Below are 15,016 nucleotides of genomic sequence, written 5' to 3'. Positions count from 1 at the left end.
CTATAAAACCTCTACTGCAGCTAGAGCTGTGACACATAAAAAATAATCAAGAAATCAATGCACAAAAATGGGGTAAAATCCACTTCCTAGCAGCATTTCATGATTAAATACAAATACTGGAGCTTTTCACACATTAAAACCAGGCCAGGGGGGCGATTTTCCCGGGAAAAGGTAGCGATAAACGTCAATGGCGTACGGGCAAACATTGCACGAAAATGGGGTAAAATCCAGCCGAAAACAGCATTTATTGATTAAATACAAATACTGGAGCTTTTTAGACATCAGAACCGGGCCCGGAGTATCATTTCCCCGGTAAAAAGACAGCGATGAACGTCGATACGTCAATACGTGAAATGACAAAAAATGCACTAAAATTAGGTAAAATCCACTTCCTAGCAGCATTTATTGACTGAATACAAATACTGGAGCTTTTGAGACATTACAACCAGGCCAGGGGGGTGATTTTTCCCGGGAAAAGACAGCGATGGACGTCAATGGCGAAATGGCAAAAATTAAACTGGGATAAAATCCACATCCTAGCAGCATTTAGTGATTAAATACAAACACTGGAGCTTAAATACAAACACTGGAGCTTTTCAGATATGAGAACCGGGCCCACAATTGAAATATTATTTAGGAATATAGCCATATTTTACTCACCAAAAATCCTTTTTAACTGTACACAATATCCATCCTCCTTTCTTTCTTCCTTCTTTCCTATCGCCATCGAAGCTAATGATGAAAGTCGAGCCTGTCCTGTCATATTTCTGGCATAGTCCGTTTTGAAAATGGCTTTAAATCAAAACAACAATGTACTATTTGCTTGTGGAGCTAAGTTAGCACACTGAAAGTGGCACGCACACACTATTTTCCCGGCTGTAACAGGCTTGCTAGCTTGACCGCCCTTCCTTAATGATGTCCATTTTTTTCTGGAAAAGTCCGTCGGGAAAATAGCTTTGTGAGAGAAATCTGCAACAGAATCCATTTGTTTTTGCCACAGTCGGCCATTGTGGGTGGAGTTTGCGATCTCTGGCTGCTTTGGCCTGCCTACTAGCCAATCATAGTTGCTGAAAGCAATGACATGTCCCAGCCAGCAAAATGCCAACGCCCGTGATGACGTATTCCAAAAGAGTTCCAAAAGTAACTGCTTCATCCACATAACCAACCACACTGTTGTTGTGCTTTTATTATTTATCAGTATTTTGTTTGTTTTAAATCTAGTTTTAAGTCTGTACAGTCAAGTGAGATCACACAAGTTGTCTTTTCTTGGTTAATATCTTTGAAACATGAGGAGCAGAAACCAAAGGAAAGGTAACACTGATTGGGAGCACTTCACACTTAAAAGGAAAAGAAAAAGCGAATACTATTTGTTTTTGAGTCGTACAGTGTTTATAAGTTTTTTGGGGGGTTTGTAAGGGGAATCATAATCATTTATAAGGGCAGTTATCGGCAGAGGTTGACAGGTATGATATAGGCTCATTTAAGATTCTTTTGTGGGCCATGTTCATATTTTCAGTCGGTCGGCAGTTTCCGATATCATCAGACCGACTGTCACCAACCATGCCTATTCTAAGTACCTTAACCCTTTAAGTGTCAAAATCACAAAATTGAGACAAACAACATTGCTGGGTCTAACATGCCAGAGCTCCAAACATGGTGTATCATGTAGTTTACTACTTACCTTGAAAAGATGGGCTGACATCTGCAACCTGCACAAATGGGTTGAGTTAATAGCTGATTAGAAATTTCCTTGAGAAATTGGCCAGGTGTGCCTAAAAAAGTGTCCGGTGAGTGTATATAAAGAGCAAAACCCACCAATTAGTGTAGTTGTTCTCGTATCTTCAATATATTAAAGTCAAGAAATAGGATCATTTCAAAGAATCTGAAATAAACACTTGGGAAGGCAAAACCTGCTTGACAACTCTAATTTGAGTTCAATGTATTCTCCTATTACTCGCAACCTGATATCATCTGCCTAATAGCCTTTGGAACAAGGGTGGACATTTAGTCCACAAAGGGCCGCAGTAGGTGGAAGTTTTTAGTCCAACCGAACAATACCACACCTATTCACCAATCCAGTGTCTTACAAGTATAATAGCTTGATTGTAGTCAGGTGCTGCTTGTTTCAGCAGAAACCTCATTGGTTAAACGATCTGTGCTGGATCGGTTGACCATTATGGTCCTTTGTGGAATAATTGCCCACCCTTTCTTGAGAAAAGGTCCAATGTGTAGAATTTCAAAGTAGTAGAGGATTATAAAAAAATCATTATTTATCTTAATCTAAAGTGTGTGCTCTGATGTAATTGCAAAAAAAGCAAAGATGGCAAATGCACTTGTGTAGCACCTTTCTACCATCTCGCAACTCAAAGAGCTTTGGCACTATATCGTCATTCACCTACTGATGACACACTGTCCGGATTAATCTGGCCTTCAGTATCTTGCTCAAGGATCCTTAGATGAAGCCACCTAAGCAGGGAATCAAACGCGCAACCTCTGGTTTGTGGAATGATTACTTTACCACTGACTCCACCTACATGCCCTCATCTGTTCTTTCTATTGCAATTGTCATGCCATAATAAGAACCATTCTCATATCTGTACCAATTTATCAATTGTTAAAGTAATAGCAAACACTTACCGTATTTACTCACATATAAGCCCCATTTTTCAGACAAAAAATGATGACTGAATATAGGGTACGGCTTATATGCACATAAAAATACGACATGCACGAAATTACCGTATTTTCACGCCTATTTGGCGCATCGTTTTTTACGCCGCAGTGTCAGTAACAAGTGCTATTTCTGTATTTTAGACACACAAAGCACGCACCATTTCATTAGACGCATATATATTATATATGGATTAACATCGATACGCAATAGCGCTGGCTACCGGAAGCAGCTTATTTCCGGGTTCCAGTGCACAGTGACTACTGGGAAATATAGTTCTTGGGCGCTACACTCAAACGCTAAAAACACGCTTTAAAAAGGCAACGGAAGCAAAACTGAGTTCGGCAGTGCTTTATTTGGACATTTTACAATTTACTCAAGTCATCATCACCTTCAAATCCCTCAAACTCCTCATCTTCTGTGTCAGAATTAAACAATTGCTGTGAGATGAGCGCGCATGGAGTCGCAAATCAAAACAGACGGCGAGCCATCTCACAGCAACGGTTAAAAACCAGATCATGAAAATGAACTCAGAGCTTGCCGTCATTCCCGGAGGCTTGACCAAAGAATTACAGCCGCTGGACATAGGCATCAACCGGGCTTTCAAATCAAAGTTATGAGCGGCGTGGGAGCAGTGGATGATCGCTGGCGAACACAGCTTCACGAGAAGTGGCAGGCAGCGCCGGGCTTCTTACGCTACGATTTGTCAATGGATCGTTGCCGCCTGGGCGAACGTGTCTGCTTGCACGGTTGTTCGAGCTTTTGCCAAAGCCGGCATAATTTCTAAGGAGCCACATGGAAATTACGGTGACTCTGAGAACGGAGAGGGGGGGCGGCTATTTGGAAGGCTCGTTCGGGCAATTGTTTAATTCTGACACAGAAGATGAGGAGTTTGAGGGATTTGAAGGTGATGATGACTTGAGTAAATTGTAAAATGTCCAAATAAAGCACTGCCGAACACATTATTGCTTCCGTTGCCTTTTTAAAGCGTGTTTTTAGCGTGTGGGTGTAGCGCCCAAGAACTATATTTCCCAGGAGTCACTGCGCACCGGAACCCGGAAATAAGCTGCTTCCGGTAGCCAGTGCTATCGCCAGCCGCTCGGCGCCGCTTGGCGGCGCTCGGCGCTCACAAAGGGCGCTCTGCATTATAAGGCGCCCTGTCTATTTTGGAGAAAAATTTTGACTTTTATGCGCGCCTTATAGGCATGAAAATACGGTACAAGGTGACAAAGACGAAACGCCATAACACAAGACAATGCGGCCGATACGGTCATTTATTTCAAAATAGACAAAAGATAAACAGATAAAACGTTAAATAAAATTAATTTTGATCTTGCATAAAACGTGAAAAAACTCACGTGCCTGTCACTGCTTTTAAGGGTGCATCTTATGTGCGAGCGTGGCTTATATGCGAGTAAATATGGTATCTTAAATGACCTACAAGTAAATTATGGTTTTATGAATGTAAATATGGAGATATATTGCTTAATCAAGGCCAAAGCCAATGTAATCTGAATACCGTAATACCTTGCATGAGTGCCCCGACATACGAGGAATTTGAGATACGAGTAAAATTCGGAGCAAATATTGACCTTGAGATACAAGACCAACTTTGAGATACGAGTAAAATTCAGAGCAAATATTGACCTTGAGATACGAGACCAATTTTGAGATACGAGCATTCGAGACCTCCAGGTGGTTGCATCTCCCTTGTGCAAAGATCTCTACGAGCACTGGGTGGAGCGTTGTATTTTTTCTGTGGTTTTTTTGCGTTAGTCAGTGCAGAATTAAGGGAAACACAATGGGTCCAAAGCAAGTCGGATTAATGAAGGGTAGTGCGAAGAAAAGGCGTATAATGACAATCGATATTAAGCACGAAATAATTGAAAAAATGAGTAGTGTACGTGTGACTGAGCTGGCTCGCCAATACATATGGAGAAGCCCGAAGTTCGCCTTGAAAGCCGCGGTGGAAAACATTAACTTCTTTGTCGTGGTTATTGCACAAGGTTTAAATTTAGTGTGTGTATAGGCATCTAAGTTAATTTAAGTTCAATTTAAAGTTTATGTTACATTACGAGCGCATCCGTGAAGTCTCGCGAGGAATATTGTCCCATTTTATTATTAAACATCATAACCACTAGTTATTTGTTACTCTGTTAGTAGATGGTGTATTACAAACATTACAAATATGTTTTTCCATTGTAATATACTGTTTGTTGTGTTTTTTTTCAGAGGGTGGTCTTGCCTCGGAGTAATGTAATTTATGGACTGCCTGTCAGGATGTGTTAAAACAGGAGGGTATAAGCTTATAAATTTTGGGTTGCCATTTGTGGGTGGAGCATGAACAAAGAAAATGTCAAATACAGACTCAAGTTCCAGAGAGATTGATAATCGTCAGTGGGGCCAGGTAGACAGATACCTCGATGCCATAATGAAAAGAATCTTTTACTGGATATATTTGCATGGATATTTGTTTGCAACATTTCTAGGTAACTTGGTTTAACATTATGGGGTTTTATTTATGTATCAGAAATGCACAATGCTAAGTGATATAAATGTAATGTTTGTTGTTCTATTGGTTCATTATTCTTCATGTGTGGTTTTATGATAAGGGGTCATGTAGTCTACTATTTGTTGTTATTTAGTTTTTTTTCCATGTTGCGGTTTTGAATCTGACTACTATTTTAGCATATAACCATTTACACACATTTACATTTGGAAACAGTTATTTAAAGGTGTGGCAGTAAATGTTTAGATCTTCATTCAATTTGTAAGGTATAATGTACAAAGGTTCTCTTCACAGTGGACGTAGAGACCTGGTGCAAGGTGAGAAAGAAAAAGCCTCTTAGCCCATTTCGAGGCCCATTACCGTCAAGGTGATCAGAAAAACAGACAGGATAGTATTAGGGGTGTCTTTTGGTTGCAAACCGGAAAAGTAGAAGGGTGGTTGAAACGTAAAATACAGAGAACCATACAAAGAAAAAGGCTAGCAAAAATGGATGTGGCAAAACATATATTCCACCTCAGAAGCAGATAAAGATTTCGATAGGTTGCCCAGACAAAAGGAATGAGATTGCAAGGATGGACTGCAAATTAACATGCTGAAAGAATAATAAGAAGAAGAGAGCGGAAGAGAGTGGGAGAGTGGACGAGCAGGAGATAGCGGGAGAGAGTGGGAGAGCGGGAGAGCGCGGACGAGCGGAAGAGAGCGGGAGAGAGCAGGAGAGCGGGCGGGTGGGAGAGAGCGGGAGAGAGCAGGAGAGCGGGCTAGCGGGAGAGAGCGGACAATCGGTGTTACGATCGGGGATGGAGGACCCCAAAGCAGGCAAGGGCAGCAAGTCTGGTTCTCAAATCTTTATTAGAATCGTCCAGGAGACGGGCAAAGGCACAAAAGGGAGTAGCGTAGGCGAGTAGTTAGTCGTGGAAGGGAGGTCGGTAACCGTGAAGTATGTCGTGGAGTCCAGAGTGGAGGGTACAATGAGTGAGAGCGAAGTCGTTGTCCGTGGTCGTGGGGTTGAGCGTGTCGGAATCCTGGGAGCAAAAACAAGAGGTCGTAGATTAGTAGAGGCAGGCAAGGAGACAATTCAAGAGGGTACTTAACAGTGAACTGATTAAGACGATCTAGCAGCGTGGTCATGGTCCTGTTGGCTTTAAATATTCCCCACTGGCTGATGAATCACACCTGGAAGCGTTTGAGTAATTAGGGGCTGGGCCTGTGATTTGGTGGCAGGCACAACCAGCCACCAATCTGGTCCGGGGCCTGACAGTACCCCCTCCCCTACGCGGGCCAGTTGGCCCGCGACGAAGGGCCCCCGGGTGGTCCCAGTGGAAGTCCCGGATGAGGTCCGGGCAGAGGATGTGGCAGGCAGGAACCCAGCTGCGCTCCTCAGGACCGCACCCCTCCCAGTCTACCAGATAGTGCAGGCCGCAGCCCCGGCAGCGAACGTCCAGAAGCCGTTCCACAGGAAATGTCATTGGTGTAAGCATGCTGAAGCGCAGTCCAAGCCTTTTCCCAGATACGGCCACATCTGGTCAGGTGTGCCTGGACGGAGGGCACGGCAATATCTACCTCCAGGGAAGGGAACAAGGGGGGTTGATAGCCAAGGGAACACTCGAAAGGGGACAGGTTGGAGGAGGAGTTAGGGTGGGAGTTGTGGGCATACTCAATCCAGGGCAGCTGGTCGCTGCAGGTGGTTGGGTCGGCATGGGTGGTGCAGCGAATCCACCTGTTTGCGCTGGGAGAAGACAGCGCCGACCCCCACCTCCGAGGTGTCAACCTCCACTTGGAACTGCAATTCAGAGTCTGAGTGGGCGAGGACAGGAGCAGAGGTCAAACGGGACTTCAGATCAATGAACGCCGCTTCCGCTGCGTCTGACCAACGGAATGGGATTTTCGTGGATGTGAGTGCTGTGAGGGGGCGGCGATGCGGCTATAGTTCCTGATAAAACGCCTATAGAAATTTGCAAACCCCAAAAAGCGTTGCAGCTCCTTTCTCCCTTTGGGCCTGGGCCACTGAGTTACGGCTGCCACCTTTGTGGCATCCATCTGCACCTCCCTGTCGACCACCACATACCACAGAAAGGTGGTCTGAGGGACATGGAATTCACATTTCTCAGCCTTGACGTATAGGCGGTTTTCCAGGAGGCGTTGCAACACCTTGCGCACGTGCTGCTCGTGCTCCTCAAGGCTATGTGAAAAAAACAAGATATCGTCCAGATAGACGAATACAAACTGATTGATCATATCTCGGAGCACGTCATTAATCAGTGACTGGAACATTTCCGGGGCATTGCAGAGGCCGAAAGGCATCACTACGTATTCGAAATGGCCCAGGGGGTGGAGAAGGCCGTCATCCATTCGTCCCCCTCCCGAATCCGGACAAGATGGTAAGCATTGTGGAGGTCTAACTTGGAAAAAATGCAGGAACCGTGTAGCGGGGTAAAAGCCACGTCGATGAGTGGTAAAGGGTACCGGTTCTTGACCGTTATCTTGTTCAGGCCTCGGTAGTCGACGCAAGGGCGCAGCGAACCGTCCTTCTTGTCGACAAAGAAAAAAACAGCCCCGACAGGGGAGGAGGATGGGCGAATTTGTCCCGCTGCTAGCGCCTCGGAAATGTATTTCTCCAGTGCCTCCCGCTCAGGCCTGGAGATGTTGAAGATCCGGCCCCTAGGAAGGGGAGCGCCTGGCAATAGGTTCATTGCGCGGTCATACGGGCGATGCGGGGGAAGTGCCATAGCCTGGTCCTTGCTAAAAACCTGTGAAAGGTCCCGATAGCACTCTGGAACTGCTGCTAGGTCAGGGGGGTCTTGCCTTACCTTGTGGGTACGTGGGCTGACTGGAGACATTTGGTGTGGCAGGCCGGGCTCCACGTTACCACCTTGGGTCCGCCCCAGTCGATCACTGGATTGTGCCATCTCAGCCAAGGAAGGCCTAGAACAATAGTAGCCTCCGGGCAGTCCAAAACATAAAGGCACGCAATCTCCTGGTGGTCCCCGGATAGGCGGAGTAGAACTGGGTCCGTCCGTAGCTCCACTCTGCCTAAGGTACGTTCGTCAAGTGCCGTTATTTTCAGGGCTCTATCTATAGCTCGAGTCCCGATGCCAAGCCTAGAGACCACGGAGTGATCGATAAAGCTTTCGTCAGCTCCGCAGTCGACCATAGCTGTGGTCACGTGAGTCTTTCCCCCCCAGGAAAGAGATGCTGGCAGCAAGAAACGACGGGAGGATTCCCCAGTGGCCAGGCTCACCATAACCTCCCTTACTATTGGTGAGCCCTTGCTTTTACCGGGCGGAGAGGGCATGTTCTCGAGAGATGTCCATCTTTTCCGCAATAATACCATAAAGAAAACTGGCGGCGACGTGAGCGTTCCTCTTCTGACAGCCCAGCGCAACCAATTTGCATAGGCTCTGATGTCATCAAGGGAGGAGGAGCCGCAGGCGCCGAGGGGGGAGCCGGAAGCAGATGCTGAAGTCCACCCACGTGCGAGCCACCTCGCCGCTGCCTTCGGCGTTCCTGGAGTCGGCCATCAATCCTGATGGCCAATTTCACAAGCGCGTCAAGGGACTCGGGCTCGTCACGGCACGCCAGTTCGTCATTCATCGCTTCATTTAGCCCCCCCAGAAATGCATCCTGGAGGGCGCTGTCATTGAAGTCGCTTTTGGCGGCTAGAATGCGGAACTTCACTGAATATTCGGCGACGCTGAGGACGCCTTGTCTTAGAGACCTCAAGCGCCCAGCTGCCTCCCGGCCGCGCACCGGATGGTCGAAGACCTTTCGCATTTCCGCGGTGAATTTGGCATAGGAGGAGCATTGGTTGGATCCCCGCTCCCATTCTGCGCTCGCCCATGCCAGGGCCTCATCTCGAAGACAGCTGATGAGGTAAGCGATCTTGGCTCGGTCCGTGCTGTAAGACATTGTTGTTCAAATACCAGACGGCACTGAACTAGGAACTGTAGACATGCGCCGAGGTTCCCACTGTAAGGGGCAGGCGGCAGGACCATAGGTTCGCTGAGCGGCGGTACCCGGGTTACCTCTGGCGAGACTGGGGTTGGCTGTGCACTCTGTGAGTGAGGCAAAGGCGTGAGTTGTGCCTGTATGGAGTTGAGGATTTGAGTTATCTTCGATACCTCAGTCCTGAGGAAGTGGATCGCCTGGCTGTGCTGGTCCATCAGCGTCGCCGTTTGATCGGTGGGGGCTTGGTTTGAGCCTGCGGGGTCCATGTTGGCTGGATCGTGCTGTTATGATCGGGGATAGAGGACCCCAAAGCAGGCAAGGGCAGCAGGTCTGGATATCGAATCTTTTATTAGAGTCGTCCAAGAGAAGGGTAAGGCACAGAAGGGAATAGCGTAGGCGAGTAGTTAGTCGTGGAAGGAAGGTCGGTAACCGTGAAGTCCGTTGTGGAGTCCAGAGTGGAGGGTACAAAGGGTGAGAGCAAAGTCATTGTCCGTGGTGCGTGATCGTGGGGCTGAGCGTGGTCGGAATCCTGGGAGCAAAAACGAGGTCGTAGATCAATAAAGGCAGGCAAGGAGAAATATTTTCTGTTGAATATATAGTATAATTCCAGTACACAGTAAATTACATAATCCTACTAAATATAAGAGTATTTTTGTTTGTCATGGACAATGTACTAACTCACTCTCAAATTACTACATATATATAGATTCAACTCAAATAACAATGACTCCAGCAATCAGTACTGAAGCAGCAACTAAGGATGATAAATCACTGACCCCTGAGAATCAGAAGAATACAACAGGAACTAGCAATGTGCTCAACATCTCAACTGCTCATCGCTACAGAAGAACTCTAGAAAAAGCTTGGATGACCACATCCCAGAACCCTACCATTTCCACAGAATTTACAGAAATGATTTCAACCACTACATTATCCAAAGCAACCAAGCCTACAACAAAGAGAAGCACCCTTACAAATACATCACCACAAAGTGAGATATCCCAAACAAACATGAGAAAATCACAGACAACCAATGGCGTACAGTTAAATCAAAATAAAAGTATCTCAATAAGAAGCACATCAATCAAGACATGTTCAACCACAACAAAGAACAATACTATAAACACTGCAATGGCTACAACAAAAGAAAGCACAAGCAGAATAATAAACACAACACAAGAAGTTTCAAGCACAATTAATGCAAAACATCACACAATAATTCCTGCAACCACTAGAACTCTGATCACCAGACTTGTAACAACACATCGAACCAAGTCTACCACAAATGTAGACAGAACTATATCCACTTTGTCAACAACTAATACCACCATTCCACCAGAAAACAGAACCATTTCGCCAACTAGAATTATGCCAAGCATGGCAATAGTAACGAACTCAACCATTACCACCGAAACCCAGAACAGACATACAACCATATCCCACCTACATAAACCACTGGCAAGCACACATTTGACATCTGCATCTCAAAACCAATTGAACAGGACTATATCTTTCAGCACAACAAAACCGATAAATTGGACTATCATAATTCAAAACTCAACCATAACATCAGTTTCTGCCAAGCCAGTAAGATCTACAACTACTGAACCCCATACTCTAATAGTCACTAGCATGTCTTTGGCTGTGCCAAATATCACAGAATCAACAAACATGCCTGTGACTCCAGACATAACCAGGTCAACATCTGCAACAACTACCACATTTATGATTCCCACCACACCAAAAAACACAACTATATACCCACCTGCCACATTACCAACATCATATACAATCATGACTACCCCATCTTCAAAAACAGATACACGTACATCAGAAACACCTGAAACAATAACAACCATACCCGTGAATGTTGAAAGTCAAAGCAAAATAAAAACAACTTTACCTGAATCTAGTAAAACTCAAAGCAACACACTTGCAATTGTGGGCACAACTATGAGTAAACCAGCCCAAAACATCACACCCAGAACTCCAGGGTTAGCAATAACATCCATGACAAGTGTAACCCAGAGCACAACACCTGTAGTACCAACTACGACAGAATCTTCAACAATGACAAACAAACCCATGACTACAATAACTGAAAACACAGTCATGTCCACATCTTCAACAAGTAACACATATAGGACCATCAGCACGACACCACAAAACAATAGTATACTCACCTATGGTACAACAGCAATAACACCTGTAAATACTGGAACCCAATACATTACAGCAATAATCAAAAGTGGGACCACAAATACCACCATATTGCAAACACTTGGAACAGTAAAAACAATTTCTAGTACACTACAAAACGCAACAACATTTAGAGCTAACACCACCCAAAGCACCAAAGCATCTTTTGCAAACACAATTAGTACCACAAGTCAAAATGAATATACAAACATACCACAAACACGCCAAACAATGGCAAGCATACTTGGAAATAACACAACGCAAAACCCAATGGCAACCAGTACCATAGTTAGAACAGAACCTACAAAAAATGTTACACCAACCCAAAACACAACTGTATACACATATCCTGCAACAGTAGTAATGTCCATTACTACTGTGTCAAAAGACAAAGCAACTGAAGCGATATCTATGACTAGTACAGTGCCATATACAACGGAATCTCTAACCACGCAAAACACAATGGCAACCAGTACCATAGTTAGAACAGCACCTACAAAAATTATTACACCAACCCAAAACACAACGGTATACACACATCCTGCAACAGCAGTAACGTCCATTACTACTGTGTCAAAAGACACAGCAACTGAAGCGATATCTATGACTAGTACAGTGCCATATACAACGGAATCTCTAACCACCCAAAACAAATCCAAAAATGCAGAAACTCTCGACACAATTGCAACAACTAACACATTCCTGAATACAATCACCTCTACACAGCACAACCCAACTGTCTCCACAACCCAAAAATTAAGCACAACAGCGACTGTAACACAAAATCATATGAACAGAACTCTTTTTACAACTAAAACAACACAAAACACACCACTTGCAATGACAAACATAATCATGACTTCAACAAACCAAAATACAACTATATCCACGCAACCTGAAAAAAGACTTAGTACTACTTACGCAGCCCAGAACATGAGCTTATCTACAGCAACAGTAGAAACGTCCATTAATAATGTGACACTAAACAAGGCAACTAAAGCAATATCTACGGCTACTACGCTGCCAAATACAACCGAATCTTCAACCACAATAAACAGATCCATGACTACAGTAAATTCAGAAACAACTGCAACAACAAACACATGGTTGAATACCATCACCGCTACACAGCAAAGCCCAAGTGTCTTCACAACTAAAAATATGTTAAGCACCATAGGTACAAGAAACCACAGAATAACTACAATCATATCCGAAAAACCCAAAACAATAGCAAACATACCGGTGACTACTGCAACACGAAACCCAATAAACGGAACTCTATTCACAACTAGAACAACACAATACATCCCACTTGCAATGACAAATAGAATCACGACTACAATAAGCCAAAATACGACCATAGCCAAACAACCTGAAACAATGACTACTTCTTATGCAGTCCAGAACATGATCTTATCTAAAGCAACGTCCATGACTACAGCCTCACAAAACACAGAAACTAAAGCAATATCAACGGCTACTACAAGGCAAAATACAACAGAATCTTCAACCACAATAAACAGATCCATAACTACAGTAACCGCAGACACAACTGCAACAAATAACACATTTCTGAATACCATCACCTTTACACAGCAAAACCCGACTTTCTCCACAACTCAAAAACTCTTAAGCACCATAGCTACAAGAAACCACAGAATAAGTACAACCATATCCCAAACACCCGAAAAAACAATACCTATAACTACTGCAACACAAACCTCAATGAAAAGAACTATATTCACAACAAGAACAACACAAAACACCACCCCTGCAAGCACAAACATAATCACGACTATAAAAAACCAAAATACAACTAAATCCACACAACCTGAAACAATGACTACCAATGCTGCCCAGAACATGACTTTATCTACAGCAACAGTAGTAATGTCAATGGCTACTCTGTCACAGAGCACAGAAACTGAAGGAATATCTACACCTACTAAAGGGCCAAATTCAACAGAACATCTAACCACAATAAACAGATCCATAACTACAGTAACCGCAGACACAGAAAATTCTGACACAACTGCAACAACTAACACATTTCTGAATACCATTAGGTCTACACAGCAAAACCGAACTGTCTCCACAACTCAAACTTTATTACTAAGCACAATAGCCAAAACAAATCACACAATAGGTACAAACATATCTCAAACACAAAAAACAATAACAAGCACACCTGTGACTACTGCAACACAAAACTCAATAAACAGAACTAAATCAACACAAAACACTCCTCTTGCAATGACACACACAATCATGACTACAACAAACCAAGATACAACCATATCTATGCCACCTAAAACAATGACTACTTATGCAGCCCAGACCATGAGCTTTTCTCCAGCAACTTTAGTAAGGTCCATGACTACTGTGTCACAAAACGCAGAAACTAAAGCAAAATCTATGGCAACAACAATGCAAAATACAATAGAATCTTCAACCACAATAAAAAGAGCAATGACTACAATAACTCCAGACCAAACTGCAACAACTAACACATTTCTGAATATCATCACCTCAACACAGCAAAACCCAACTTTCTCCACAAGGCCAAAATTATTAAGCACCACAGCTACAAGAAACCACAGAATAAGTACAAGCATATCCCAAACACCCGACAAAATAATACCTGTGACTGCTGCAACACAAAATTCGATGAACAGAACCATATTCACAACAAGAACAACACAGAACCCCACACCTTCAACATCAAACATAATCACGACTACAGCAAAGCAAAGCATGGCCAAGTCTACACATCCTGCAACAACGAATAATTATGCAGCCCAGAACACGACCTTCTCTACAGCAACTTCATTGTCAGATACAACCAAGTCTCCAACCACCACAAATGAACCCTTAATTATGGTGGCCACTTCTAATTCCATGGTATCTACAACCAACTCACCGTCAACCATAACAACTTCATTGATAAACACCAAGACTCCCAAAGGTACTGTACGCGAGTCCTCTATTTGGTGGTAGTTTAATTGGTAGATTTGGTAAACCATAGCCGGGGGAAAAACTACTCATTTAGAATGGTTATCATTGAAATTCCAAATTATTTTAAATTTGGTTTTTCAATCCTTAATTCCTGCAGGTGCCCCATCACTGGCCCACATCAGGATGAAGATAAATGTGCTAAATGAAATTAGGAATGAAGACATTATTGAACTGGTAGAAGCAGTAAGTGACCTTAATCCACTGCCATTTACAGTAGTTATGATATATATAGTTAATTGAAGTACAATGGTAAAGTGTCATTACTTGTGCTTTGGATTTTCTCCTTTTAATTCAGTTCTTCACACAACATCTGATGGAGACATCTTACCGCATCAACGTAACCAAAGTTCAATGGACTGGCCTTTAAAGGTCTCTGTAGTACTGCTTACAAGCTAGCATATGACAATGGTGTACCAGTGGTTGCTCCTTAGTTAGACCAAACAACAGGAAGGTCGAATCCTCTTGGACTGCTGGAATGTGGAGAAGAACCTTCGGCTCTACATGACCTTCATTTGTTTTGAGAGCTAAGACGTCTATTGAAACTAAGGTCATTGACTATTTGACGTCTCACTCCTGTTTCCCACCCCTCCCTTGAGAGCTGAGACGTCCATTGTAACTAGGGTCTTTGAAGCTAATAAACAAGAAAAAGATGCGTGAGACGCCAGAACAAACCTGGA

General features: G+C 43.8%; 2 protein-coding genes across 12 annotated transcripts in view; one reads left to right on the top strand and one right to left on the bottom strand.

Annotated features, from left to right (window-relative positions):
* ttc14 (tetratricopeptide repeat domain 14) overlaps positions 1-2,012 on the bottom strand; it is a 20,953-nt gene extending 18,941 nt beyond the window's left edge. Inside the window, exons 1-2 of one of the 2 annotated variants that reach the window (XM_077607968.1) lie at positions 1,816-2,012; positions 1,682-1,709 (exon numbers count right to left, since the gene is read on the bottom strand). The gene's annotated coding sequence lies outside the window, so the exon portion shown is untranslated. Of the gene's footprint in view, positions 1-1,681 lie in introns of both variants that reach the window. The other variant, XM_077607969.1, reaches the window with a different exon arrangement.
* Positions 1-15,016, top strand: part of LOC144079288 (uncharacterized) — a 16,579-nt gene extending 1,563 nt beyond the window's left edge. Inside the window, exons 1-6 of one of the 10 annotated variants that reach the window (XM_077607954.1) lie at positions 1,094-1,140; positions 1,222-1,311; positions 4,904-5,160; positions 9,832-14,289; positions 14,437-14,522; positions 14,635-15,016. In XM_077607954.1, the coding sequence (XP_077464080.1) occupies positions 5,025-5,160; positions 9,832-14,289; positions 14,437-14,522; positions 14,635-14,706 (4,752 nt within the window). In that variant the 5' untranslated portion in view covers positions 1,094-1,140; positions 1,222-1,311; positions 4,904-5,024 and the 3' untranslated portion in view covers positions 14,707-15,016. Of the gene's footprint in view, positions 1-951; positions 1,312-2,328; positions 2,497-4,903; positions 5,161-5,862; positions 14,290-14,436; positions 14,523-14,634 lie in introns of those variants that run through there. The other 9 variants (XM_077607962.1, XM_077607953.1, XM_077607959.1 and 6 more) reach the window with 9 other exon arrangements.

Source organism: Stigmatopora argus, chromosome 8 (assembly GCF_051989625.1).
Source record: "Stigmatopora argus isolate UIUO_Sarg chromosome 8, RoL_Sarg_1.0, whole genome shotgun sequence".
Taxonomy (NCBI): Eukaryota; Metazoa; Chordata; class Actinopteri; order Syngnathiformes; family Syngnathidae; genus Stigmatopora; species Stigmatopora argus.
Note: the sequence above shows the minus strand (reverse complement) of the source record. Positions and strands in the feature narration are given on the sequence as shown.